Raw genomic sequence first — 23,024 nt, forward strand, 5'->3', positions numbered from 1 at the left:
CATCCAGGCTATTTGAGAGCGTTTCTGTGTAGTTGACACAGTAAAGCCGGCATTGCTTTGAACTGCAAACATCTAGGTACCGCGGTCCCTCTCGGCCTTGAATACTCAACAATGTGTTTACCAATGCAACTTTCCTACGACTGTCGTATGATACTGACGCCACTGCGTGCCATTAAAGGTTCGATGGTGACCGATGACCGAGGTTACTTAAGTAGGTTTGACATGTCTTGGCGCCTTGGTAAGGCGTACACGTGGGTCAGGCGCATCTCCAACCGCAACCACATCACCTTCCAAGACCACCGTCGCTTCCATCTCTCGATATTCACGAATCGATTGCCCAGTATGGAGGAAGAGTATGCTTTCAATATGGAGAAGGTGTCGCCGATATGGATCATCACGGCACTTTGTGTAGTGCCTTTCGGCATGTATCAACTTCTCAATCTTCTTAGCCCGTTGATGCAGCGGTTGACGGCTATGAAGATCTCAGCGGTATGTTGGATGATTATGAGATGTTTGAGATCGTGTGCTGATGACAGCACGGCTAGATATACATCTACCCCATCAAGTCGCTACGGGCCGTCAAGGTCACCGAAGCCGTTGCCACCGCTCATGGTTTCAAGCACGACCGTACGCTTCCCACGTCCTTTTTACACTGGCACGATGTTAACATCACCAAGGCTCCTTCATGCTACTCCAAAAAACCGAAGATGGCTATAAAAACATGGCGGTAGCCAAATACCCCGAAATGACGCAATTCCTCCAAGAAATGTCCAACGACACTATCACCGTCAAGTACATCGCCTATGGCGACTCATCAAAAGCGAAATCCATCCAGATCCCGCTAGAACCCGATACAGAAAATCTCTCACCCATCAACATCGACATGCACTCCAGCCCCACGTCCGCCTTCCTAATGCCCCAAAATTACAACGACTGGTTCACATCCTGTTTCGGCTACCCAGTCATCTTCGTCTACTTAGGAGCCAACCGACGCACCGTCCAATTCCAAGACATGCAACCCACTGAACCCTCGCCACTAACCCGTTTCCTCTCCAAATACGTCCCGTTTACTACTTCGTACGTCGAGAAAGCAATGGGTCTGCATAAGCCCTCAGCAGAAGAATCCTGGAAGATCACTTTCGCAGACTGCGCTCCGTATCTCTTCTGCTCGCAAACGAGTCTCGATGATGTTACCTCCCGACTGCCAGAGGGAATGAGCATGGATATCGAAAAGTTCCGTCCTAATATCGTGGTGGAGGGCGCGTATGAACCGTACGAAGAAGATTATTGGGGTAAAGTTACGGTAAAAGGGGGAACGGAGATCCTTCTTCCGCATAACTGTGTAAGATGCAAGAGTATCAATATTGACTACAAGACGGGGAAACCGGGGGAGGGACCGAGTGGAGAGGTGCTGAAAAGATTGCAGAAGGATCGCAGGATTGATGTGGGAGCGAAGTGGAGTCCGGTGTTTGGACGATATGGGTTTTGGGGGAAGGGCAGGGAGGAGGTGTGGAGGGTGGGGGATCGGGTTAATGTTGCCAAGGTTAATGACGGGCCGACGGTTTGGAGTAAGTTATTGGATGAGAGATTTGATATAAGGATGTGGAAACTGACTGTGCACAGGTTGGCCTGGTGTCGGATAGAATTGGGAAAGTCTGCTCATAGCGGGTGTACTAACGAAACGTTACGTTAACGATACGTTTGCTTTACTGATGATAAAGTCCTGATACCGAAAAAAGAACTCAGGCGCATATCCTTCCTACGATGCCGTGTGGTTCCGCGCGCTTGTAACTCCGCCCCATGCAATTTTTCTAGCCTCTCGCTTCTTCTCCTCATCCCTTTCAACCTTATCCCATCTACGTTCTCTTTCATTCATATCCACCGTTGTAAGATCGAGCTCGTTACCACTATACATCCAAGGGTGGAAGAATTCATTAGTATTCCAGAGATAAAGGACAGGAATATACTGGTAGACTACCGGACACTGTTAGAAAAACGTCGACCGCGAAACTTTGATCGAGAGGAAAACTTACACACTATACCCGTCTCCTTCATAAGCTCGCGTGACGCCATTCTAGCGGCATTTCCGGGGCAGCAGTGATACAAACTCACTGTCGCTAGATTGGGAAATAGCGTTGTCTTTGCCCTGGCTACATGCTTCACCCACCTTTCTGCCTCCCTACCGAGACAGTCGGTCAAGATAAGCCGTTCGAGCTTGGACGGCACGACTTCTTTGTAGTACGCATATACAACATTGTCACTCGGCAGCACAAGCGTGCGCAACGCGGGGAAGTACTTCGGGATACCATGCACAGAGCCTCGATAATCGGACCGGCTGGAAGGCGAGGTGCGGAAGTCGTTGGGTAATTCAAGGACCGTAAGTTTGTGGCTGAAGAGAGGGAGGAGAGGGCCTAGATCGGAGGTGTAGGCTGGAAAGAGGCTGCTATGGTAGAGCAGGGGTTGGAGGAAGGGAAAGTTGTACAGTATCGAGCCCCCGAGATACAGTTCCTGTAGATTGGGTAGCATGGTCAGCACGAGGCTGAGGAGGATGCTAGGCCCGTCGTATTCGTTTCCGGCATGGAGGGATTCGGTAAAGTGTTGTTTCGTCAGAGGATCGATGTCTAATGTGCTGATATGGCTGATGGCTTTCGATAATAGCTCCGAGTCGAGTGCTGGAATAGGGTTCGGTCCTATGCACATCCCACGGATTTCCGTTTCGATGGTCAAGCTGCGGATCTTGTATCGCAGGTCTGGGTACTGGAAGAGTGAAGCGAGAAATTGGTCGACCTTGCTTGAGTACAGTATTGGTGCGCAGAAGAGAACCTCTCGGACAAGTGGTGCCAGTTGTTTGCACGTCGAGAGCGCATTGAGTAAGTCGGCTTGCGGCTTAGGGTACTTGACACTTTTGGGGAGGTAGTGCAAAATCTGGAGAAGGACCTCGTCTGGGAGTTGGCTTGCCATGCTAGAGGATAATGTTTCCTAGGAACGCGTATCGAATGAGAGTTCCTAGTCGTTATGGAGAGTGGAAGAATAGAGGAACGATGCTGTTTTGGTAGATGCGAAGTAAGTGATTGAACTCGTTATACCCCAATGCTAAAACGCTGTAGAGTAGCGAACGTTGAGAACCATGGTTGAGACACATTGAAACCAAGGCTTACGATCAACATGTGATGCGCAGCCCAGATTGTTGCATTGTAGATAGGCTCTATCAACTCATTAAATTCATGACAAAGCGTGATTTGGCGCACAGTGCACGTTCGTTAAAGCGTATGTTACTAGAGGTGGCCAGGACTCGTGGGGCGTACGTTGTATTAAATTCTGACGAGTAGATAGTTCACGAAGTAACGTATACTTCTACCTCGAGAAATTCCTTCATATGATGCGACATAAACGGTAGCTACCCCTATCAATACTGTCAAATGCACTGGGAAGATACCATCTTTTACTCAAGCACCAACCTTTCGACACCAGAAGACCACAACTTGTAATAACATCTTTCATTACGTTCTCTTCCCACTATCAACAATGTGTGATGTGATGATATAGATTTGACAATAGTAATAACGCAAACAAATTGCCTGTTCCCAGCCTTTGACAAACGCCATGCTCTTGCGCGCATGTCCTTCTAATGTAATGACGAATATCCCAACCCAGAAAACGAAGAGGCCATGAACAGCCAACTTCGACTGAAAGTGCGTACCAATGTTTGTTCTGCCCATATGTTTTGTAAAGGGCACCTTTTGTTCGAACGCCGTGGCAATGTGGTAGCGATAAGGATAGAGACGCGGTCGTGAAACGGAAGCCGTAACTGTATGTACAGATGTTCAGAGAGGGCATGTTCACCATGTTTCCTGCGTGTTCGTTAGTATGTGCAAGGAAGGCATGATTGGAGAGTGTACTTACGGCAATGTACTGTCCGTCCTCCTTCTTCCTGGCCCAGAACTCCTTCGCTTGCGCTTCGCTCAGGCGGCCCTTTTGCATCGCAACATCGATCAGGGACTCTTCGACACCTTCGCCCATGCCCTTACTAGAGCCACAGACAAAGATACGTCCGTCAAGAGCATTTATGACGAACCAGACAATATCAGCCTGTACTCGCACCTCGTCTTGGACGTATTTGACCTCGTTGGAGCCTCCCACCTTAACCTTCCGGCTCTGGACGACCTTTTTGATTTCGCGTTCATGGTCGCCTAGTTCACCGGAGTAGAGCTCATCGAGCATAGAGTCTCGAACACCCTGGATGAGCCAGATCTTGTTGGCGCAGTTGGCGTTCTTGAGGCGGTTCAGGATGAAACCACGGAAAGGAGCCATGCCAACTCCCGCTCCGATGAGCACCATGGGGCCTTCACCACCAAATTGCTTTGACAGAGGGTTCGCCATGAGTCCGCGGAACATGGGGATGCGCAGATCGAGAATGCTGCGGGGATCGACACCTTCATTCTCGGCTGTGATAAAAGCGTGTGCCATGCGCTCCATGAAGCCACTGCCCACACCAGTACGTGTAGCACCCTCAGCATGCCAATCGGGTGTTTCGTGAATTGTGACGGCCATCTCGATGAGGCGGCGAGTACCGGGTAGGCCGGGGCGCGCCGACGAGATGTGAGGATCGTTCGAGAGGGAGTAGAATCGAGGCATCAGCTGGGTGAGGACAGAGAGGAGGTGCGGTAGCGGCGGCTTCGACGAAGGGAATGCGCTGAGCATCTGTGAGACTGTGAAGTGAGAAGTAGTACGGAGATCGCAGAAGGCTGCTTGTCCTTGGGCTGAGCAGAGGTATGTCAGGATCTTCTTCTCGTTGGGGGCTTCGGCATACTCGGCGAGCACGCGAAGGAGGTTCTTGGTGGGCGGGTGCGACTGGATGTCGGCACACCAGGTCAGCAGTTCGCGTCTGGTTGTGACAAGTTCGCGCGCTTGGTCTTCGCCCCAGATGGTCGGCCATCTTCCAGTCTGCGTCTTGATTGTGACTGGCTTGTCGCGGACAAACTTGGGGATGCAGAGGAGATCGAACAGCTCATCGACCATTTCCTGCGAGTTGGGAGGGCAGATGCCAACGGCACCACCAACCTTGAAGTCGACGCCTCCCTCGTCGGGGTAGTCGGTAACGTCAATGTCGAAGTGGATGGTTCTCTTCTCAGCGCCCGGCTTGGTCAACTCGCGTGCGTGGTAGAGCGGCGCCGAGTAGACCTCGTAGGGCGGGTGTGGCTGAACGTACTTGGGCGGCGTCTTGTGCACCTGCGAGACGTACTTGGTGTCCTTGGACGGCAGAGGCTCGAAGGACATGTTGGCGGGAGGGAGCGGAATTGTGTCGGTGAGCTCACTGTCGAGGGCGAGCGGGCCCAGTTGCAGGTTGAGGCTCCGGAAGGCATGGTTGTCGGGGACGACGACGGGTATGAAGTTGGGCGACGATGAGTCCGGGGCCAGTGTCTTGAGCAGACAGCATCCTCCGCCGCAGCACTGGCTGATGAGCTTGGTGGCCGTCTCACCCTCGCCCAGTATCCGTCTGATGTCGTTTGGGTTGTCCGAAATGAGCGTGGTAGATGCGCGGCGAGGACGCGTCTGCCCAGAGAAATTGACAGCCGAGGTAGGCAGTTCCTGTAGTTTATCGACTACTTCATCAACACCCTGATCGGGCTCCGTCATTGGCGTCATTGGCGCCTCAGACTCATCGCTGCTGGTGGTCCATAGTGTGGACTCGCCTGAAGATTTGGGGGAGGTCTGCTCCGGCTGCGACTGTGCCGGCGAGGGCCGGAGTGAGAGCTGTGGGATATCCTTTGGCTCGGCAGGAATTGGGTCGTCAGGGTGTGAAGTCGCCGTGGTAGGGATGGGGCTGGGCATGGTGGCTGTCGAGGTTGCCATGTGCCTGCGTGGAGTGAGGTGAAGGAGCGATGGGCGTGCTGCCGGGGACGCGACAAAGGGGACTGCTAGCGCAAACCATGATTAGCAAGAGCTGACTTGGTATGGTCATGGGGAATTCAATGCAACAGCAAGGCGCGGTGCGGGTGTGCATGGCGCACTTGCTTGTTGAACCGCGGACGACGGAGATGTGCGACCGCAGAGCATGTGGGGGATGGTGGTGGTTATCTGATGCTTTGATGCAACCGAATTTCTTATCAGATCGTGGCATCACTCACCTCGACTGGCTGGCAAACGAACACGACCGAGTGGCAGCCGCGTGCGAATTCCCGAGAATGGTGACACGATGGATAGTGACTGTGAATAAATTCGTATTGGGCGGATTCTAGCCGTGGCAGAGGGTGTGGGCATGAGGTGAGGCCTGGTGGTGATGGACAAATGTTCGACAGAGGCCGCGCCCGGACGCTTTTCCTACTGCCGATCAACGACGCCTTCAAGGCTGAGATGAGCATCCCGAACGCCCACTTCTGCCGAATGACGCTTGTCAGCGCCCCATCGCCGAAACCGCTCGTATTCCCACTTGTCATGTCCTACTTTATCCGACATAGACCTAGATCAAACCATCTTGCGACCATCTTGGCTGCGCCCACCGCACCAGCCCAATCTCCTGATCATGGTGCTCACCGAACGCGTTATATTACACCACCAGCCTTCACCGCAACCACTATGAGCTGAAGCGCAGGCCTTCTCGGCACATAGTCGCACAAATTCTGTAACATGCCATTGTCACGCCGCCCGGTCCTCGGTCTCTCGGCGGTTATCGCATCTGATAACCAAACTTCGGCTCAGAGCCCGACCCCGCGAGCTACCTATCGTGACTCCGGCCGCTGTTCCTCTCTGAAGACACTAATCCTGCCATGTTTCCCCTCATCTTGAGCGCATCCAGTACCTTCGCGAAAATGTCGCGATCGGGGCATTGCAGCGCTATTACGTCGTTGCAACGCCACACGAAAACCTACCGCACCAAGACTTGCGTTCGCCCAATGTCAGGATATGCCTGATACTTACACCCGTATTCTAATCTAGACTGCCTCTAAACATGTCATTCTACGCCACGGCAAGGCTGACAGACCATCACCCACCACCGCGAACGCGCGCAGGGTCCGCGTCACTATCGTGTTCCGCCATGGTGGAAGAACGTTGAAAACGCTCTCTTAGCGGCCCCACACGCCTCGAGTCTCAAATGCAGATCTGTGATGCAACTGTCACGACCCTGAATTCGGGCACTGTTCCACTCGTCACTCTGATGTGGAGGTTTGTGAGATCACTGAGAACCCTTCTTACCGCTTGTAGTAATACGTGACTAACTCAGCTGCATTATGACGAAAACCCATACACCACCCGGAAAGCAAAGTCGCGATGGAATATCACGGTGAGTTTATGACCGATTCACAACGGGCAGCGCATATCCCTTCGATACCGATGAGTAGAGCTGACGATCGCGCTGCGTGTCCAGCAGCGTGTTCAAACCTCTCCCCCACTTTCCGAACTTCCGCATTTCCACTTGTCTATCTTTCGCGCTCAAGCCTAAGAGGTCTTCTCGCAAAAGAACCTTGTGTACATTGGAACATAAACATCTAGTAATGGTGGTTTGCTAGGCTGTTCATCTAAAGTGGTTGTCTCCATTTACACCCACGGTAGCGAAGAATGACTGCAATGAATGCATGATCGCATTTCCAATGCCTCACGCCAATGGGAAATCGAGCTCAGGCTTGGTACCTTCTTCTAGGGTTCATTCAGCGTTGAGCACGACTCAAAAAAAAAAGATTGCTCCGCGCAGCGCACTTGACAGGGTCTTCTGTACAACTGGTTGTGGCCCCGAAGAGACCGTGGTCGGGGATTGCTGCTTGCGCTATGCGTGTGCTGATTGCGTTTAGCTACCGAACGATTGGGCCAAGTCGTTTGCGTGTTGACTCACACTCACTCGCTTGGTGATTTTGTCTAGCTAGCTACCAAGCGTTTGCTAGAGACTAGCAACATCAGAAGCACCCGTCACCGCGAGCATTTGTGCGAACAACTGGCAGACTAAGCATACCCAAGTCGCATCCACGATACCCTGGACTACCTTTCTCAACTCAACTTCACTCCCGGGATCTATCTAACCATGTCACTTCTCACTGACGCCGATTGCGAGAGGATTTCAGCACGGCTGATAGAACGTTCGACAAGCGGCTACCACAACAACGACGGCTCTTTCCGTACGGACAATCCAGATGTCGAGGAAGATTGCCAGCTTCTCATGCGCCAGTTACTCCCCAGCCCGGACAATCTACGGAGATTTCAAGACTGGAGCCAAAAGCAGTGCAATCTCAATCGACAACTCCCTGAACCTGGAAGCGCCGCCGACCTCATCAAGACCATTGAAAAGACAAACTTTCTCTCCGAGGACTCCCGTACGACTCTTTGTGACATGTTGAGTACCGACCTACGCTCATACGTCGGCCTGGGAATGCATCTCGACTATCACTACTGTCTGAGGATGGATCTCTTACAGCTAGTCCCCGAAGATTACGACATCGACCAGATGGACCCGCGCGACATCCTACCTGGATCTATACTCGGTATCAACCTGACCAAGACAAGCCCTCAGAGTAACAACCGGCGCAAGAATAACGAGTCAGACGAATCCGCTTCCAGCAATTCATCCACTGGCAATGATGATACCGGTTTCACGTTCATGCAGCTGGGCAGGGTTGATTACGTCTCACAGGAGACGAGAAAGAGATACGGGAAATCGTCCCACCACCCTGTACAGATGCCCTGGTTCGATTCCGGTTACGTCCTCGTTGTGGCTATCGAGCGGGACGGAGTGCCTGGCGCGCCATGGCTGCTCTTCAATTTCAAGCCTGAATCTGAGATCGAAGGTGACAGGGTCCGTATCCCGCGAACAGGTAGATTCTGGGGAACTCTTCTAGGAGACAACACTCAGCGTTTGGTTGTGAAGCTTGGAGAGAGAATGAGCGATCTCAAGGACAAGAAGCCGTGGAGTATGACAAAGTCGTTCGGGACGGAATCCGAGGCCCAGATCGTCGCCGCGGTTTTCTCCAAGCTAACTTCCACCACGGGCGATATCTTTCGGCAGAAGGTCCCCGACGTCAGTCGCAGTGGTTAGAGAAGCCGGAATCTTAGGTATCGGGCCGTTCCCCAAACGCAAACGTTTGGGTCATAAATGAGGTGACTCACTGATGGTACCATGGTTCACCCGAGGAGCTTTTTCACGCGACAAAGTTCCCTTTCTACACAGCAAGGTTGAACTTGACCTCTCTCTCACTCTTTCTTTCTCGCTCACACCTAAACAAACAAACGTAAAGATACCATGTCATCTCTAACCGACGCCGATTGCGAGAGGATATCTGCAGAACTTATGGCTAGCGGCATGTCGAAAGCTGGCTATCCCAGCTCCAACGACGACACGTCTCACCACCAGCCCCGAGACATAGAACAGCTCCTTCCCGACTTAGCAAGCATAGACAGAGACCGCGAATGGAGGCTCAAGCAAATGGAGCAAGAGGTAGAGGAACCAGAACGTATTCGCCAAAACCAACCACGTCCAACCGCCGCCGAACTCATCAAAGCGATTCAAGAGATCGACTTCCTTAACGAAGAATCGCGCGAAAAGGTCTATTACATACGGCGTTGGATAGAGAATGGCGCACTCAAACTGGGAATGCATTGCGACTACCACTTCTGCTTAGTACCCGATGGCTATGACCAACTGATGTACGAGGATGAAGACGTGGACTGGGACGATCAACGCGAGTGGCCGGAATTCACAAACATACTTGGTATCAACATATGGAAGACAGCATCCGATGCCGAGACCGCAGGAGTCCAGCCCAAGGGCATTGAACTAGATCAATCTGGTCTCACGAACGAGTCCAGAGGCAACGACGCCACGGGCTTTGTGTTTATGCAGCTGGGCCGGGTGTTTCAACTTCAGGATTGTCACGTGGAAAGTAACAAGCAAAGGGCCGAAAGGAACGAAAGGCAGATATACTGGTCTGACTCTGGCTTCGTCCTCGTCGTCGCTATCGAGGAGAATGGAAGAGCAGGAGCGCCGTGGTTGGTGTGTAACTTCAATCCAGAAAATGAGATTGAAGGCGGTCGCATCAAGCTCCCACAATCAAGCCGGGACTGTGGCGATACTTTGGGTGACGGTGTTCAGTATAAGGCTCTCAAGATTGCGGACGATATTGAGGAGCTCAAACAAGGCAAGGCATGGGATGTTACGATGAAGTTTGGCAGCGAGTCTGACATACAAATCGTACCCGCCGTCTTTGATGGGAAGGGGAAAGAGAAAAGGCTCTTGCGACACAAGGTTCGCAAGGAAGAGCTTACGGAATGGGTTGAGGTCTAACCTCCTACGCGATATCCAGTCATGCACGTACCCTGGCTCACGATCTCCTTCACCAACAAACCACCAACAAACAACAAATAAGCTTTCAGCCTCATGAAATACACTTATCATTAAGACTACACAACCTTCCTAGTCTAATACTTCCCACTCTCCTTAACCAACCCATTCTTCTCATTCTCCGCCTTAGGCTTCAACGCCCACTCGGGCGCCTCATCAATCTCATCCTCCTCAGCCTTATCCCCCTCCTCCTTAGTCTTATGCACACTACTCGGCAAATGCTCCGCAGGCGCATAAACCGTAATCAACTCTAAGGGCTGATCCCCCTTGGTAACGAACTGATGCTGCGTCCCCGCCGGCACAACAACAACATCACCAGCCTTAACCTCCTGGTCCTTGCCATTCACCGTCGCCAGCCCTTTACCGGATGTGAAGAGCAGGATCTGGTCGACAAGATGGACTTCATCACCGATTTCGCCGTTGACGGGGACTTCCATGGCGACGATTTGGGAGTAGAGGCCTGTGTGTAGGACTGTGCGGAAGTCGCCAAAGCTTCGCTTTTCGCTCATCAGACCGGGGAAATGCACCATTTCGTGTTTTGGGGGCGCGTTCTCGCGGTTTCCGACTTTCTTGAAGGCGTCCATTTTGGCGGCGTAGAGGCGAGGGGTGGTTGTGCTGAAGGATTTGGTGACGGTGACTGGGCTTCGCTTTGAGAGTGTGGATGTGGAGAGGCGGAGGAGACGGGATGTGGTGTTGAGCATTAGGGAGGAATTGGTTTGGGATGGATGGCTTTTAGGGTCGAGTGAGATGGGGATTATATGGCACGTTGCTTTTGCATCACGGTATACATCGCGTCAGCGCGCGTTAGGTGTGGAGGGTCTAGACTGCGTGGTATGCATGACGTCACCATCGCGTTACCTCACGATGTACGGGGAGATTGCCTTTTCGGTACGCTAGTGCGTCCAGTAGAGCCCTGATTGGTAGCCTCTCATGTAACATGTTGTGGTGCGTGCTATGAGTGGTGTCGTACCTGATTATGTGATGACATGACGATGCAGGGTGCGATCAGGGTGCTAATGGAGCTAGCGGAGCGTCCCGACATGTCCTGCAGAGTACAGAGTGATGTTGAGAGGAGAATGATTGTTTGATTATAGCTGCAAGCCTCACAGGCTTGGGTCGTCAGAACGTGAACTATTTCCTAGGCTATGGCAATATAGGAGCTTGATCGTAGAAGTTTTCATGTTTGATCAAATAGTACCACTCAAATAGCGCCATGCGAGAGGGCGACCACTTTCTGGTCTCCCTGCGGAACGCATTTTGCTGTTGGGATGCGCGTCTGGACCCAAGCGTGCAGCAACCCTGGTGCTGTGTGGAGGTTCATTGTTGGGGGCGGGCTTGCCCACCGTTGCTTCCATGAAGAAGCAGGAGAGTCGCGCAAAATCGCCACGACTGCCATCGAATATGATACAAATAAAGATGCAGCTTCACTAGACGCGGTTGCGGCCAGCAGCTTCTTCCTTCTCCTCATCAAGCTCTCGCTCGATTTCCTCTTCTTCCGTAGGCTTTGGGGCCTTGACGTCCTTAGCAGGCACGTCACCACCGCTCATCTGCCATTCCATGAGTTTGTTGAATGCGCCCTCTGGGTTCGAGCTGAGCTGTTCGTAGGTGCCTTCCTCGGCTACCCTACCTTCAGAGTCGATGCAGATAATACGGTCGGACCGTTTGATCGTTGATAGACGATGGGCGATGCTGATAGTTGTGTTGTTTTCTTGGAGAAGCTTGTTTAGCGCTTGGTTCACAAGAGTTTCAGACTCGGCGTCCAGAGCACTCGTGGCTTCGTCGAGGATAAGGATGTCGGGCTTCTTGATGAGTGCTCGTGCGATGGCAATACGTTGCTTCTGGCCTCCGGAGAGTTGAGTTCCTCTTGCGCCAGCGTGTGTTTCAAGGCCATCGGGCTGTACTTGTTAGCGGGGCTTTCATAAGATAGGGGTTGTACATACGAAATCGCTGATGAACTGGCAGTTGGCCTTTCGGGCAGCAGCCACGATCTCAGCGCGTGTAGCGTTGGGTACGCCATATGCAATGTTCTCCGCGATTGTGCCAGAGAAGAGTACGGGCTCTTGACCGACGTAACCGATCTTCCTCCTCAATTGTTTTGCGTTCAAGGTGGTGATGTCTCGGCCGTCGATGGTTACGGTTCCAGAGTTGGGGACGTAGAAACGTAGTAGGAGACTAGCGACTGTAGACTTGCCAGCTCCACTGGGTGCAACGATGGCCACATTGGTACCCTGCTCAATCCTGAAGCTGAGGTCCTTGAAGATGGTTACCGCTGGTCTCGTCGGGTAGCTGAAGTTGACATTCTTGAATTCGATGGGGCCTCGGGCCGACTTGACTGGTAGACCCTTGGTGGGCGATATTGTTGGGTTGCGATCCTGGAGTTCAAAGAGACGACTGGCAGCTCCAACACCCTTCATCATCTCCCCGTAGAAGCCAGAAAGACCCACCATACTAGAGCCAGCATAGACGGTGTACATCAAGAACGAGGAGAGTTCGCCGATAGAGATGACACCGTTCTTGACCATGTTACTGCCAACATACAAGATGGAGATGATGGTCAAGTTGCCCATGAGCCCAGTACTTCCGTAAAAGCTCGCGGCAACCACAGCTTCCTTCTTTCCTAGAGCGAATATCCTCTTGATCTGCCGGTTGTATCGTGATGCTTCTTGAACCTCTCCAGCGAAGGCTTGACTTGTTCTGACGTTCCCTAACCGCTCTTCGGCGATCTTAGTCAATGTTCCCAAGTTCTTCTGGATTTTACGACTGAGGTTTCGTAGCGATCGACCGGAGAAAAAGGCGACGAGGGCGACAGGCGGGGCGATTAGGGCGAGAATACCAGTAAGCTTTAGACTGACGAAACCCATCATGGCGAAACCAGCTGCACCGCTAACGAGTGCGCGTAGACCGTCCGACAAGTTTTGTGTGATGCTCTTTCCAACGATGATGGTGTCCGAACCGAGACGGGAGATGAGATCTCCAACCCTGTTGGCGTCAAAGAATTCCGCGTTTTGGACGAAGGTCTTGCGGTAGAGCTGCGATCGAAGACGTGCGACGATGCGTTCTCCAACGATTCGAAGGATGATGATACGTCCAAAGTTGAAGGCAGCGCCGGTCGTCAAAACACCTGCCAGTCCGAAGTAGAAGATGGATGGCGACACGCCAAATAGTAAACCATTGGTGTTTTCAGTCGAAGTAGCGGCGTCCAAGATTTTACCGATTGAGAAGGGTACCGAGAGAGAAATGCCAGAACCAAGGAGCAAGAAGAGGAAGGCCCAGGAGAGCACACCCAGCTCAGGTCGGGCGATTTTGATCAGTCTCCAGATCTCTTTCATGCCACCTGGCGCACCACTAGAGCCAGACCCGTCTTTGCTGAGTTTCGCGCTCAAGTTGACCTGTTTTGCTTGCGCCGCCTTCTCGGACTTTGCAAAGCCTTGTTCCTCGTTCTCGGGCTCGCCATCATGCTCTTCCAAGTCTACGATGCCCTTTTGTTTGATTTCCTCTTTGTATGATATGCGTTGCTTTGCAGGCTTGGCATTGCTTGAGGCTTCCGCTAACAGTCGCGATGTCGTGAACATGCGAGCTGGTGTGCGTAGGCCATTGTTGCGTGTGGTGCCCGCGGCTGCGAATCGGAGGATTGATGACGGGGCGAAGAGAGACGGCGCGCAGCTGTTTGGTGACGCCTTGGATATTGAAGCTTTCGGTATCGGCGTCGTAGCGAACGATCTCGAAATGGCGGGTGTTGTCGTCGAGATGCGCGACTGTATATTTGAAAAGAGGGCTCCGTTGCCTGGGCCGTGCCAGGCCTTTGCGGAGAAAGCCAGCGGGGCGCGCATGGCTGGCGGGGGGTAGACGAGGCAGCTACCGGACGTGAAGATGGAATTGGGGCGTTATTGAGGCATTCGACATGGCCATGGACGTGCGGACGTGGGAGTGGACGACTTCGGACATGTCAATCAAAAGTTCGGCGCCTCGCTGATGACGACAGGACCGCCGCGTCGATCGCTTGCGTGCCGCGGCTCGATCTCCGAGAGTCCCTGAAGCAAGGCACCACCAACTTCACGCTCGCGTTCAAGGGTCTTTGCAATTATCACGGTCTAGATGCCCAGTGTTTTCATGGATGTCTATTGTCTGAATGTTTGTCACCGCACGACGTCATCGCCGCGGGACGCTGCAGCTTTGAGCGCTCTAGGTCATCTCCTTGTTCACCCCCACACCAAGTCGACAAGATTTCCACAGAGGAAGTTCAATCTCTCAAACGAAGAAGGCGCAAATATGACTCAGTATACAGCTGCTACATACGGGTGGTCTTACGGCGCATTCGCAGCATGAATGGAAAGTGCGACCGCCTGAGTCATCCTCACTCATACACCAGGCATCAGTAGATGTCTCAGCCCAACAGCGATGCATCTCAGAGTATGTTTTAATTTTGCACATAACTCATCGATAAACTGCACAGTCGTACGGCAGCATTATCTGCAGCCATGGCGTTCGCACCTCAAACCCAGACACCCACTCGTCTAGACGGCACGACTCTCGAAGGCGGAGGCCAACTCCTACGGGTAGCCCTTGGTCTCTCGAGCCTGACCAAAAGGCCAATCCGGATCACCAAGATCCGAGGCAAGCGGTCTGGAGGCGGAGGACTCAAAGCTCAACATTTGACCTGCGTGCAGTGGCTAGGCCAAGCAAGCAACGCCAACATCAACGGCGCAGATCTCAAGAGCAAGGAAATCACCTTCATACCATCCAAGATCGTCGAAGGATTCAACAGCGTACTCGATGCTGGCGACGTGCGCATCAAACAGAGCACCCCCGGAAGTGTCAACCTGGTGCTGCAAGCCATCCTACCGTACATCATCTTCTCTGGAGTTGAAACGCCGATACGTATACGTATCGATGGAGGCACCAACGTTTCCAACTCTCCATCTATCGATTACGTTGTCCAGGTCCTTATACCAACGTTGGAGCTTATTGGAATACCACACATCGGAATTCAGATCCATTCGCGGGGCTGGTCGCAGGGAAGTGCCACTGTTGGCAGCGTCACGTACACAATTTCGCCTATGAAAGAAAGACTGTCAGCACTTCAATTACTCGACAGAGGAGAAATTATCAGTGTAACGGCGACCATCATCGCACCCAGAGATACTGAACGGCAGTTTCGCGAGGAACTCGATGTCATGTTTGAGAAACGCCAGTCTCGGTTCTTCGGCTTTGCGGGCGACCACGATGATAGGGTTGACACTACCTTTGAAGATTCACACCACGACAAACGTTACTATCTCCTACTAGTAGCTACCACGTCCACCGGCATGAAGCTTGGCCGCGACTGGCTATATGATCGTGGTGTTCGGGCTGGAAAGCTCGAACAGATCATCCCTACCATCGTGAAGAAGGTGTCCGACGATCTGTTGGCGGAGATCGAGCATGATGGCTGCGTGGATGAGTACCTGCGGGACCAGTTGGTAGTGTTCCAGGCACTCGCTGAGGGAAGAAGCAAGGTGTATGGAGGAAAGAGGAAGGATGTGCTGATGAAACCCAGTCTGCATGCCAAGACTGCACAATGGGTAGCAAAGGAGATGATTGATGTGGAATTTGATGATGAAGGCGGATGCAAAGGCATTGGATACTTGTCACATAATGTTGATAAGAATGATGTGACGGGGGATGGCATTGCGAAAGATCTAGAGAACATGAACATCTCTTCATGAGACAAGTACGTAGTAACGATGGATATCTTCCCATTGAATCGTGCACAAACTCTACAGCGCGTACCTGAAATGCTTCGCTTGCTTGTCCGTCAGATCGCTGAATCCATCCCGAATAGCCTGATCATCTTCGCCCTGACCATACATCCTATCCCTCCTCTTGTTCTCCCAACCCATCCATAGAGCCAGTACACCTCCAATCACCACCATTGCGCAATAGCAAACGATGAGCCCCGTCAATGCCGAGAAATAACGTGGCGCCTCCCTCGCGAAGAAGATATTGGCTCCTGCAATATTGCCCGCCGCATAGAAAACGAACCACATGCCGTTCGCAGTACTACGCTTCGTGTGACCCGCAATGTTTGTCGTAAGCAGATTCCAGGAGAGAATGACCGGAGCGCCGATGATGTACTGCAGCCAGGTACATCCGACAAGGCTCCAGCGTTCCGATAGCGGCGTGAGTCGAATCCCCAACAACCCAGCCAGCGGCGGCAAACAAACCAGAGCTAGAATAAGACACCTTGTATCCCTAAAGTAACCCGCTGCAAGTCCACACAGCGGCACAACAACAAACTCAATAGCCCCAGTCGGAAGCTGAAGCAACGTAGCATAGATACCACTAAACCCGAATCCCCTGATAAGACTCGACGAAAAGTTCGAAACACCGCCGTTAATAACCCCACAGCACAGCCCAATCAGACTGATACAAAGCACCTTGAAATCTAGCACGGCCTCCAGCGCCTGATGCTTCTGAAACTGCTTCGTCTTAACGCCAATCATATTGCTCGCAATACGATCAATCGCCACAATCCGCTGCTTATGGTTCAGGAACTTGGCGGTGGACGGACTATCAGGCATGACCCAGAGGAACACCCACGCCCAGACGAAGTTCAACAGGCCGATGACGAGGAAGATGAGTTGCCACGTTTTGATATGGGCGGAATGCGCGTGACCGAGGCCGTACCCGAGAAGCGCACCGACCATGGTCGCCATGCCGTTGAAAGCAAGGAACACGCACATGCGAACGGGCTGTTCGTCGCGGCGGTAGAACATGCTGACTATGTTCATGATAGCCGGGCTGATACTGGCTTCGAACATGCCGAGGAAGAAGCGGAGGGCTAGCATGCCGGAGTAATTTTTCGCTGCGACGTGGCAGCAGAGGAGGATGGACCAGAGGAGTATCATTAGGCCGGTGTATTTCGAGACGGGGAGGCGCTGGATAAGGTAGTTTGCGGGGAGCGCCCAGAAGAGGTAGCCGAAGTTAAAGATGGCGGCGACCCAGCCGTAGCGGTCGCCTTGGAGACCCAGGTCGGGGGTCAGGGTGTAGGCGTTTGCGTAGTTTAGGGAGAGTTTGTCGAGGAATTGGATCATGTAGGTTATGCAGATCTGGGGTGATTCTTTAGCTATGCCGTCTTATGGTTTAGTGTATGGCTTCGAGAGAACGTACCATTGGCATGATGACCCAGTCAATCTTTCTTAAGACGACTTTGCGTTCTGCTTCCAGCTCTTCTCTTGAGTATTGTTGGACTTCGAGATACAGATCTGCACCGATATCGCGCATCTGCTTCTCAGCAGCGAGTTGCCCCTCATCGATGCTAGCCTCTCGCGCTGGCGATATCTCCTCTTTCTCTCCCATGTTGAATCTGTACAGCTGCTGAACCGGCTGTTGGTGCTTAAAGTCCGGATGCAACTATTGACCTGAGAGGTGTAGAGGCGAGATAACCGAAGACCCTGGCAACGACTTCTCACAGGCGACAGTAATGTTCGGGGATACAATGCAGACAACGAGGTCATGACATCTGTACTTAAGTGCACCAGTTGAGGCCACCCACCCTTGGCAACGGCCGTGGACGTAGCTATCGGCTATCTTGCCAAGGCAGTCTTATCGTTGTGTTGAGCATTGCATATCGCTACCTAGGCCGGCCGTAGCACATGCAGGTGGATGATGTTGCTGCACGCCATTGGTGTTGTTGATCCTTCGGCATGTCGAATCGGATAATTCCGCGGGTACAGTTACCCTGGTTGGAGTAGCCTGAGATAGCGCGCGAATGTAATGTCAACTCCAATGCTGCGATTACGATATGGTCTCGCAACGCTTCTGCTCACCTGTTCCATACATGTCATTGTTAAGAATCGCGATGGTAACAGCTTATCCAAAGTGGTAAATGCTACTTGTCTCGTATTTGCTACTATGGGGGTGCTGGAATGTTGCATCTGGCCATAGGTGTGGCAAGGAGCAGCGCCGGTCATGCAAAATCCTATTTCCACAGACCGTACGGGCCGGATGTGAACTTCCAGAGCTTGACTGTTCCATCCTCACTGCCTGTCGCGTAGAGCTTTCCGTCAGGCGAGAAGCTTGCCGACCAGATAGGCCCGTGATGGCCCTTGTTGGTCTCGAGCTCCTTCTCCTCGTTGAAGTCCCAGACCCTGACCCAGGTATCATTCTGGTTGCTACCACCAGTAACAAACTTCCGCTCGCCATTGTGCAGGGCCACACTGGCAATCTCGTACGGTGTCTTGATGCTTTTGATGAGCGATCCGGGCGACTGGCTGTTGAAGAAGTAAGCACTGTTTCCAGCAGCTACGCTCAAAATGCCCTCCGAGGAGGTGTTATCCAACTCGCAAGAGCCAACAGTGCCTTCGACGGCGTGCTCGCCGATTGTAGACTCTTGGCGCAAGTCCCACCACCGCACCTTCTTGTCTTCAGCTGCTGTGATTATGACATTCGGATCCGATGTCCACACGATCGACTTGATGGTTCCGGTGTGGACACCTGCGCCAATCTCGAAGCTCGTCGCGTCGCTACGTGATAGATCGTATATGCGCAGCTTCTTCTCCATGCCACCTGTCGCGAGGATCTGGGGGTGTGGCTGATTGGGGAATGCGACGGCGCGGACGATGTGGTTGTGCGATAGAGTGTGTAGGGCTTCACCGGTGTGCGTGTCCCAGACTTTGCTGTGCAGTATTAGTACCATCTTCACTCGCGGTAATCGGAAGCACTTACGCAGAGAAATCTGCAGAGGCCGTCGCTGCCAGTGAGGCATCCGAGGAGAGTCTCGCTTGCCAGACGGCGCCCTTGTGGCCCAGGAAGGTGCCAATCCAGTCACCCGTCACTCCGTCGCGGAGCATGGGGTTGTTATCCTTGCATGCTGATATAATGTAGTACTGGTCCTCGTCGACCAGGGACGAGAAGTGAATATGCGGCACAGGTCTCGAGTGGCCGTGGCAGGTGAGGGGCACGACCTTGGTTGTTTCGGGCATGGTGGGCAGGTAAGGAGGGTGTGGTGTTTCGACGTAAAGAGCGAGTGCGATATCAAGTCGTATGAGCTGTGTAGCTGAGGTCGAGAGCGGTGAGGCTTGATTGCGCGAGGGCGTGTGTTCTAGGTATGGCTGGTCGCAGACGGTTCCGAGCTAATTGGGAGCCACGCGTAGTATCTCTAACAGTTCGGAAAGACAGAAAAGAGAGCGGGATATGCAAAATGGTCGTCAATGGGTCGTAACGTCGTTAAAGTGGCAGGCTGGTGGAATCGCAAGTTCATGGACGAGGGGGAAACATTGGAAAGTTGAAACCTAGCTCAGGGTGGCCTGCCGGTAGTGCCGGAGATCTCCGCTGCCGAGGCAAGACCGCGCTACGCATCCAACTATGGATGCACCTCATACAAGCAAAGAACTAAACAGGTCTACAAGCTACATTAAGCTAAAACTTTGTAAAGGCAGTAACCTAGCGCTAACGTAGGCTCTAGGCTGTTTAGTTTTTCTTAGGTTGGCGTGGGTGACAGAAATGATGCGCTCTTCCTCACGTGGTCATTTGGTGTCGATAAAGGATAGCATACAGTTGGCATCGATGTATTGACAATTTTCCGCTCATAGGGCGTAATTAGCACAGTACGAAGTATCGGTCTATAAAGAGGCATCACAAGTCACTCTTGGATTATCATGTTCACGAGCAATGGGTGAAGTTAGGGGGGGTATTTCTGATTAGATGTTACTACAGATTAGGATATATGTACAAACGCGTCCCGCTATGGACGCTGGAAGATTGCGTAACGCTCGAAGCATGACCGTCATAGCTTAGCAGCGCCTTTATAGGGAGGCGTCGACCTTAGCAGCGCCGAGGACATCGGCGGAGACGTCAATGTTCTTGACATCGTCGACGGTGGAGCCGACCTTGTCGGTGGCGGTCTTGACGGTAGATCCGGCTACGCCCTTGACGTCATCGACAACAGGTGAGACAACACCGGAGACAGTGTTGACAACGGGCTCAACGGCACCCTTGACAGCGTTAACGGCAGGGTCGACGGCACCCTTGACAGTGTTGACGGCAGGCTCAACGGCACCCTTGACAGTGTTGACGGCAGGCTCAACGGCACCCTTGACGGTGTCGACGGCGGGCTTAACGGCACCGGTGGCAGTGTTGGCAACAGGCTCGACGGCACCAGTGGCACCACCAACGACGGGGGCGACGTCAGGAACCTGACGCTTCTCAACAGCGGCATCAGCGGACTGACCAAGAGCGGAAGCGGAACCAGTGGTGTTCTTGACGTCGTCAACAGTGGATCCAACAGTGGACTCAACCTTGGAGGTAACGCCGTTGACGGCACCGAGAGCGCTGTCCTTGACGTCGTTGACAATGGGGGTAACAAGGCCGGAGACAGCGCCAGTGACAGGGGCAACAGCCTGCTCGACACCGTCGACAACAGGCTTGAGAGCAGACTCAACACCGTCAACGACGGGGGCAACGGGGGCGGTGACTCCCTCAGCGATGCCGTTGACGTCCAGGTTCTGGACGTCGGCGAGAGTAGATCCAACCTTGGAGGTAACGTCGCCAGCAACGGGGACGTCGCCAACAACGGGCAGGCCCTGGCGCTTGCCGATGGATGCGTCGATGGAGGCACCGAGGGCATCGACCTTAGCATCGATGTTCTTGACGTCGTCGATAGTGGAGGTGACCTTGGAGGTAGCACCGTTGACGAGGCCACCAGCGACAGGGAGCTCCTGACGCTTGCCAACCTCAACCTCGACAACGTCGTCGAGAGCCTCGACCTTGGCGTCAGCACCGACGTTCTTGACGTCGTTGACAGTGGAGGTGACGCCGGAGGTAGCACCACCAACGATGGGCTTGACGTCAGGGACCTGGCGCCTGGTGATGTGGGCACCAACGTTGGCGTTGATCTTCTTGGGGTCGACGGAGGCGTCTACGGAGCCGAACTTGGTGCCGACCTTTGCGTTAACACGGCGACCGATGGAGGCGTTGATCTTGGGGCTTGCGACACCATCAACCTTCTGTTGAACTTGTCAGTGGAGTAATCATAAGACGACTTGTAGTGTACTCACGTTGACGGTGGAAGAGACGCCAGATGTGGCGCCGCCAACGACGCCATCAACCTTGGGGATCTGGGGAATAACAGCGGCGTTCGCAACAGCGGCGGCTGCAAGAATGGCGGGGACGTTGAAACGCATCTTGGGAGAATTAGGGTTCTTGGAAAGACTGTAAAATAGTTGGAGCAAAAAGCGAGTGTCGTAAAAAAGGAATGACTGTGGATCTGTAGCTGGATGATACTACTACTGAAGTCGGAGCCGATAGTACTTATATACTCACCCACTCCAACGTCTCTCTCCTAACGCCACACCATGTACAAGTGTGGCAGCACAGTAATGTCCGGTATATCACCGTTGTGTGCATTAGGAAGACCAGTAGGATGTCGATCGACATGACGAAGCCTGATTCCAGGGTGCCCATAGTTGATCCACTGGAGAGACCCATGCATTCGGCCATTATGAAGTGGTATCATGAGCGTAGATCGCTGTTGGTGACCCCATAAAGGTGGAAACCACCAGCACGGGTCCTTTGCCCCGCTCGAGTAATTTCTAGCTGGAGTATAGCAGATTTGACAGCCTCACCGTATCTTGTCTTGAGGCTGGCAGCTTGGCATAGATAATGTGGGTCGTGGCTTTTCCAGATATGCATCCCTGAATTCATTTAGTTCGCCTTACCAAGAGGAACCTTAATCAAGATTCCTTCAAGGGCATGCGCCATACGCGACGCCGCTTTCAGGTTCGCAAAGCTCTTCCTATTTTGCTGTGCCTCTAAAAGTCCCGAGTCATAACCTGTGCGCTTCAGGTCATCGTGTTGGTGTCGATTGGGATCGGCATCAGGGGTAGAACTGCCAGGGCGCGGAACTCGCGGCTTCGATGCAGACTATCGTAGACGTCTCCTGCGACTCATTGGTGTGACCCATTCAGTGAGAAAAGGTTAGATAGGGCTGCCATCGCACTGGTATCGTCGCTGCATTGGTCGTTCTCAGAGCGGCTCTTTGTTCCTTGTCAGTTGGTTGCAGTCCGCTCAGCCACATCTCACCGTTACAACGTGAACGATCGGCCCGTATGCGCGTCTTCTAGTGTGGATGAGCTGCAGTTTATTATCTCCAGTTACTCAAGTACACTTGAACTTGCAGTCCATGATATGGTCGCGCAAACTACTGAGTCGCGATTTTACAGAAAGTACGGTGGTGTCTTTGCCCGATCGTCGGAAGCCAGCACTCAGGCACACTCCTTCCTGGATCGGCCCGAATGTTCCCCAAGCGGCGTAGCGTTGGTCAATACAGCCTAGTGCCTTCACAACGCGCACGGTAGACCTTCCATGACGCAGCCTTTTGTTGACATCGCGCTACAACCACGAGACGGCCGTTGGAGATTTTACCCGTGCCTTGACCCTAGCTTTACCAAACTGGTGGAGGATTAGCGCTGTCTGAACGAATTGGGCTACCAGCAATTTCCCGACGCGTCTCCACGCCACGTGCCTGCTCCACATCGAGTGCCCGTGTCGAGCTACACGCAAACCTCAGCTTCAAGTCTTCTGACTATCGAATTGGTAGTCCCAAGGTCACTATGCTAGTCTTTCACCGGATTTTAGGTGCAGTTGTACTATGTATCTTTTCGCCCTGTCCGACGATGTCACGCGGCAAGCTCTGCCTGAGAATTGTCATCAGTAACAACAA

The 23,024-nt window shown here is 52.9% G+C and overlaps 11 protein-coding genes across 11 annotated transcripts; 4 read left to right on the top strand and 7 right to left on the bottom strand.

The window, feature by feature from the left end:
• Nucleotides 1-342: 342 nt before the first annotated feature.
• J4E86_006585 (uncharacterized protein) lies at nucleotides 343-1,643 on the top strand (the record flags this gene model as incomplete). The annotated part of the gene is made up of 4 exons (XM_051447111.1): nucleotides 343-489; nucleotides 546-627; nucleotides 678-1,568; nucleotides 1,624-1,643. 4 exons carry the CDS (start codon nucleotides 343-345, stop codon nucleotides 1,641-1,643), a joined length of 1,140 nt encoding a protein of 379 aa, XP_051301596.1.
• Nucleotides 1,644-1,759: 116 nt separating this feature from the next.
• J4E86_006586 (uncharacterized protein) lies at nucleotides 1,760-2,961 on the bottom strand (the record flags this gene model as incomplete). Its single annotated transcript, XM_051447112.1, has 2 exons — nucleotides 1,760-1,907; nucleotides 2,168-2,961. The coding sequence occupies 2 exons, from the start codon at nucleotides 2,959-2,961 to the stop codon at nucleotides 1,760-1,762; spliced, it is 942 nt and encodes a 313-aa protein (XP_051301597.1).
• An 878-nt stretch (nucleotides 2,962-3,839) lies between these two features.
• Nucleotides 3,840-5,832, bottom strand: J4E86_006587 (uncharacterized protein; the record flags this gene model as incomplete). The annotated part of the gene is made up of 2 exons (XM_051447113.1): nucleotides 3,840-3,851; nucleotides 3,904-5,832. The coding sequence occupies 2 exons, from the start codon at nucleotides 5,830-5,832 to the stop codon at nucleotides 3,840-3,842; spliced, it is 1,941 nt and encodes a 646-aa protein (XP_051301598.1).
• Nucleotides 5,833-8,014: 2,182 nt separating this feature from the next.
• On the top strand, nucleotides 8,015-9,022 carry J4E86_006588 (uncharacterized protein; the record flags this gene model as incomplete). The annotated part of the gene is made up of 1 exon (XM_051447114.1): nucleotides 8,015-9,022. One exon carries the CDS (start codon nucleotides 8,015-8,017, stop codon nucleotides 9,020-9,022), a length of 1,008 nt encoding a protein of 335 aa, XP_051301599.1.
• A 204-nt stretch (nucleotides 9,023-9,226) lies between these two features.
• Nucleotides 9,227-10,267, top strand: J4E86_006589 (uncharacterized protein; the record flags this gene model as incomplete). Its single annotated transcript, XM_051447115.1, has 1 exon — nucleotides 9,227-10,267. One exon carries the CDS (start codon nucleotides 9,227-9,229, stop codon nucleotides 10,265-10,267), a length of 1,041 nt encoding a protein of 346 aa, XP_051301600.1.
• Nucleotides 10,268-10,401: 134 nt separating this feature from the next.
• Nucleotides 10,402-11,025, bottom strand: J4E86_006590 (uncharacterized protein; the record flags this gene model as incomplete). The annotated part of the gene is made up of 1 exon (XM_051447116.1): nucleotides 10,402-11,025. One exon carries the CDS (start codon nucleotides 11,023-11,025, stop codon nucleotides 10,402-10,404), a length of 624 nt encoding a protein of 207 aa, XP_051301601.1.
• Nucleotides 11,026-11,751: 726 nt separating this feature from the next.
• MDR2 (multidrug-resistance transporter mdr2) lies at nucleotides 11,752-14,154 on the bottom strand (the record flags this gene model as incomplete). Its single annotated transcript, XM_051447117.1, has 2 exons — nucleotides 11,752-12,219; nucleotides 12,265-14,154. The coding sequence occupies 2 exons, from the start codon at nucleotides 14,152-14,154 to the stop codon at nucleotides 11,752-11,754; spliced, it is 2,358 nt and encodes a 785-aa protein (XP_051301602.1).
• A 648-nt stretch (nucleotides 14,155-14,802) lies between these two features.
• On the top strand, nucleotides 14,803-16,029 carry J4E86_006592 (uncharacterized protein; the record flags this gene model as incomplete). Its single annotated transcript, XM_051447118.1, has 1 exon — nucleotides 14,803-16,029. One exon carries the CDS (start codon nucleotides 14,803-14,805, stop codon nucleotides 16,027-16,029), a length of 1,227 nt encoding a protein of 408 aa, XP_051301603.1.
• A 51-nt stretch (nucleotides 16,030-16,080) lies between these two features.
• Nucleotides 16,081-17,662, bottom strand: J4E86_006593 (uncharacterized protein; the record flags this gene model as incomplete). Its single annotated transcript, XM_051447119.1, has 2 exons — nucleotides 16,081-17,412; nucleotides 17,474-17,662. 2 exons carry the CDS (start codon nucleotides 17,660-17,662, stop codon nucleotides 16,081-16,083), a joined length of 1,521 nt encoding a protein of 506 aa, XP_051301604.1.
• A 622-nt stretch (nucleotides 17,663-18,284) lies between these two features.
• J4E86_006594 (uncharacterized protein) lies at nucleotides 18,285-19,287 on the bottom strand (the record flags this gene model as incomplete). The annotated part of the gene is made up of 2 exons (XM_051447120.1): nucleotides 18,285-18,981; nucleotides 19,031-19,287. The coding sequence occupies 2 exons, from the start codon at nucleotides 19,285-19,287 to the stop codon at nucleotides 18,285-18,287; spliced, it is 954 nt and encodes a 317-aa protein (XP_051301605.1).
• An 822-nt stretch (nucleotides 19,288-20,109) lies between these two features.
• On the bottom strand, nucleotides 20,110-21,486 carry J4E86_006595 (uncharacterized protein; the record flags this gene model as incomplete). Its single annotated transcript, XM_051447121.1, has 2 exons — nucleotides 20,110-21,309; nucleotides 21,361-21,486. The coding sequence occupies 2 exons, from the start codon at nucleotides 21,484-21,486 to the stop codon at nucleotides 20,110-20,112; spliced, it is 1,326 nt and encodes a 441-aa protein (XP_051301606.1).
• Between the last annotated feature and the right edge of the window lie 1,538 nt (nucleotides 21,487-23,024).

The sequence above is a fragment of the Alternaria arbusti genome (genome assembly GCF_024043155.1).
Source record: "Alternaria arbusti strain BMP 1465 chromosome Unknown scaffold_8, whole genome shotgun sequence".
Classification (NCBI taxonomy): domain Eukaryota; kingdom Fungi; phylum Ascomycota; class Dothideomycetes; order Pleosporales; family Pleosporaceae; genus Alternaria; species Alternaria arbusti.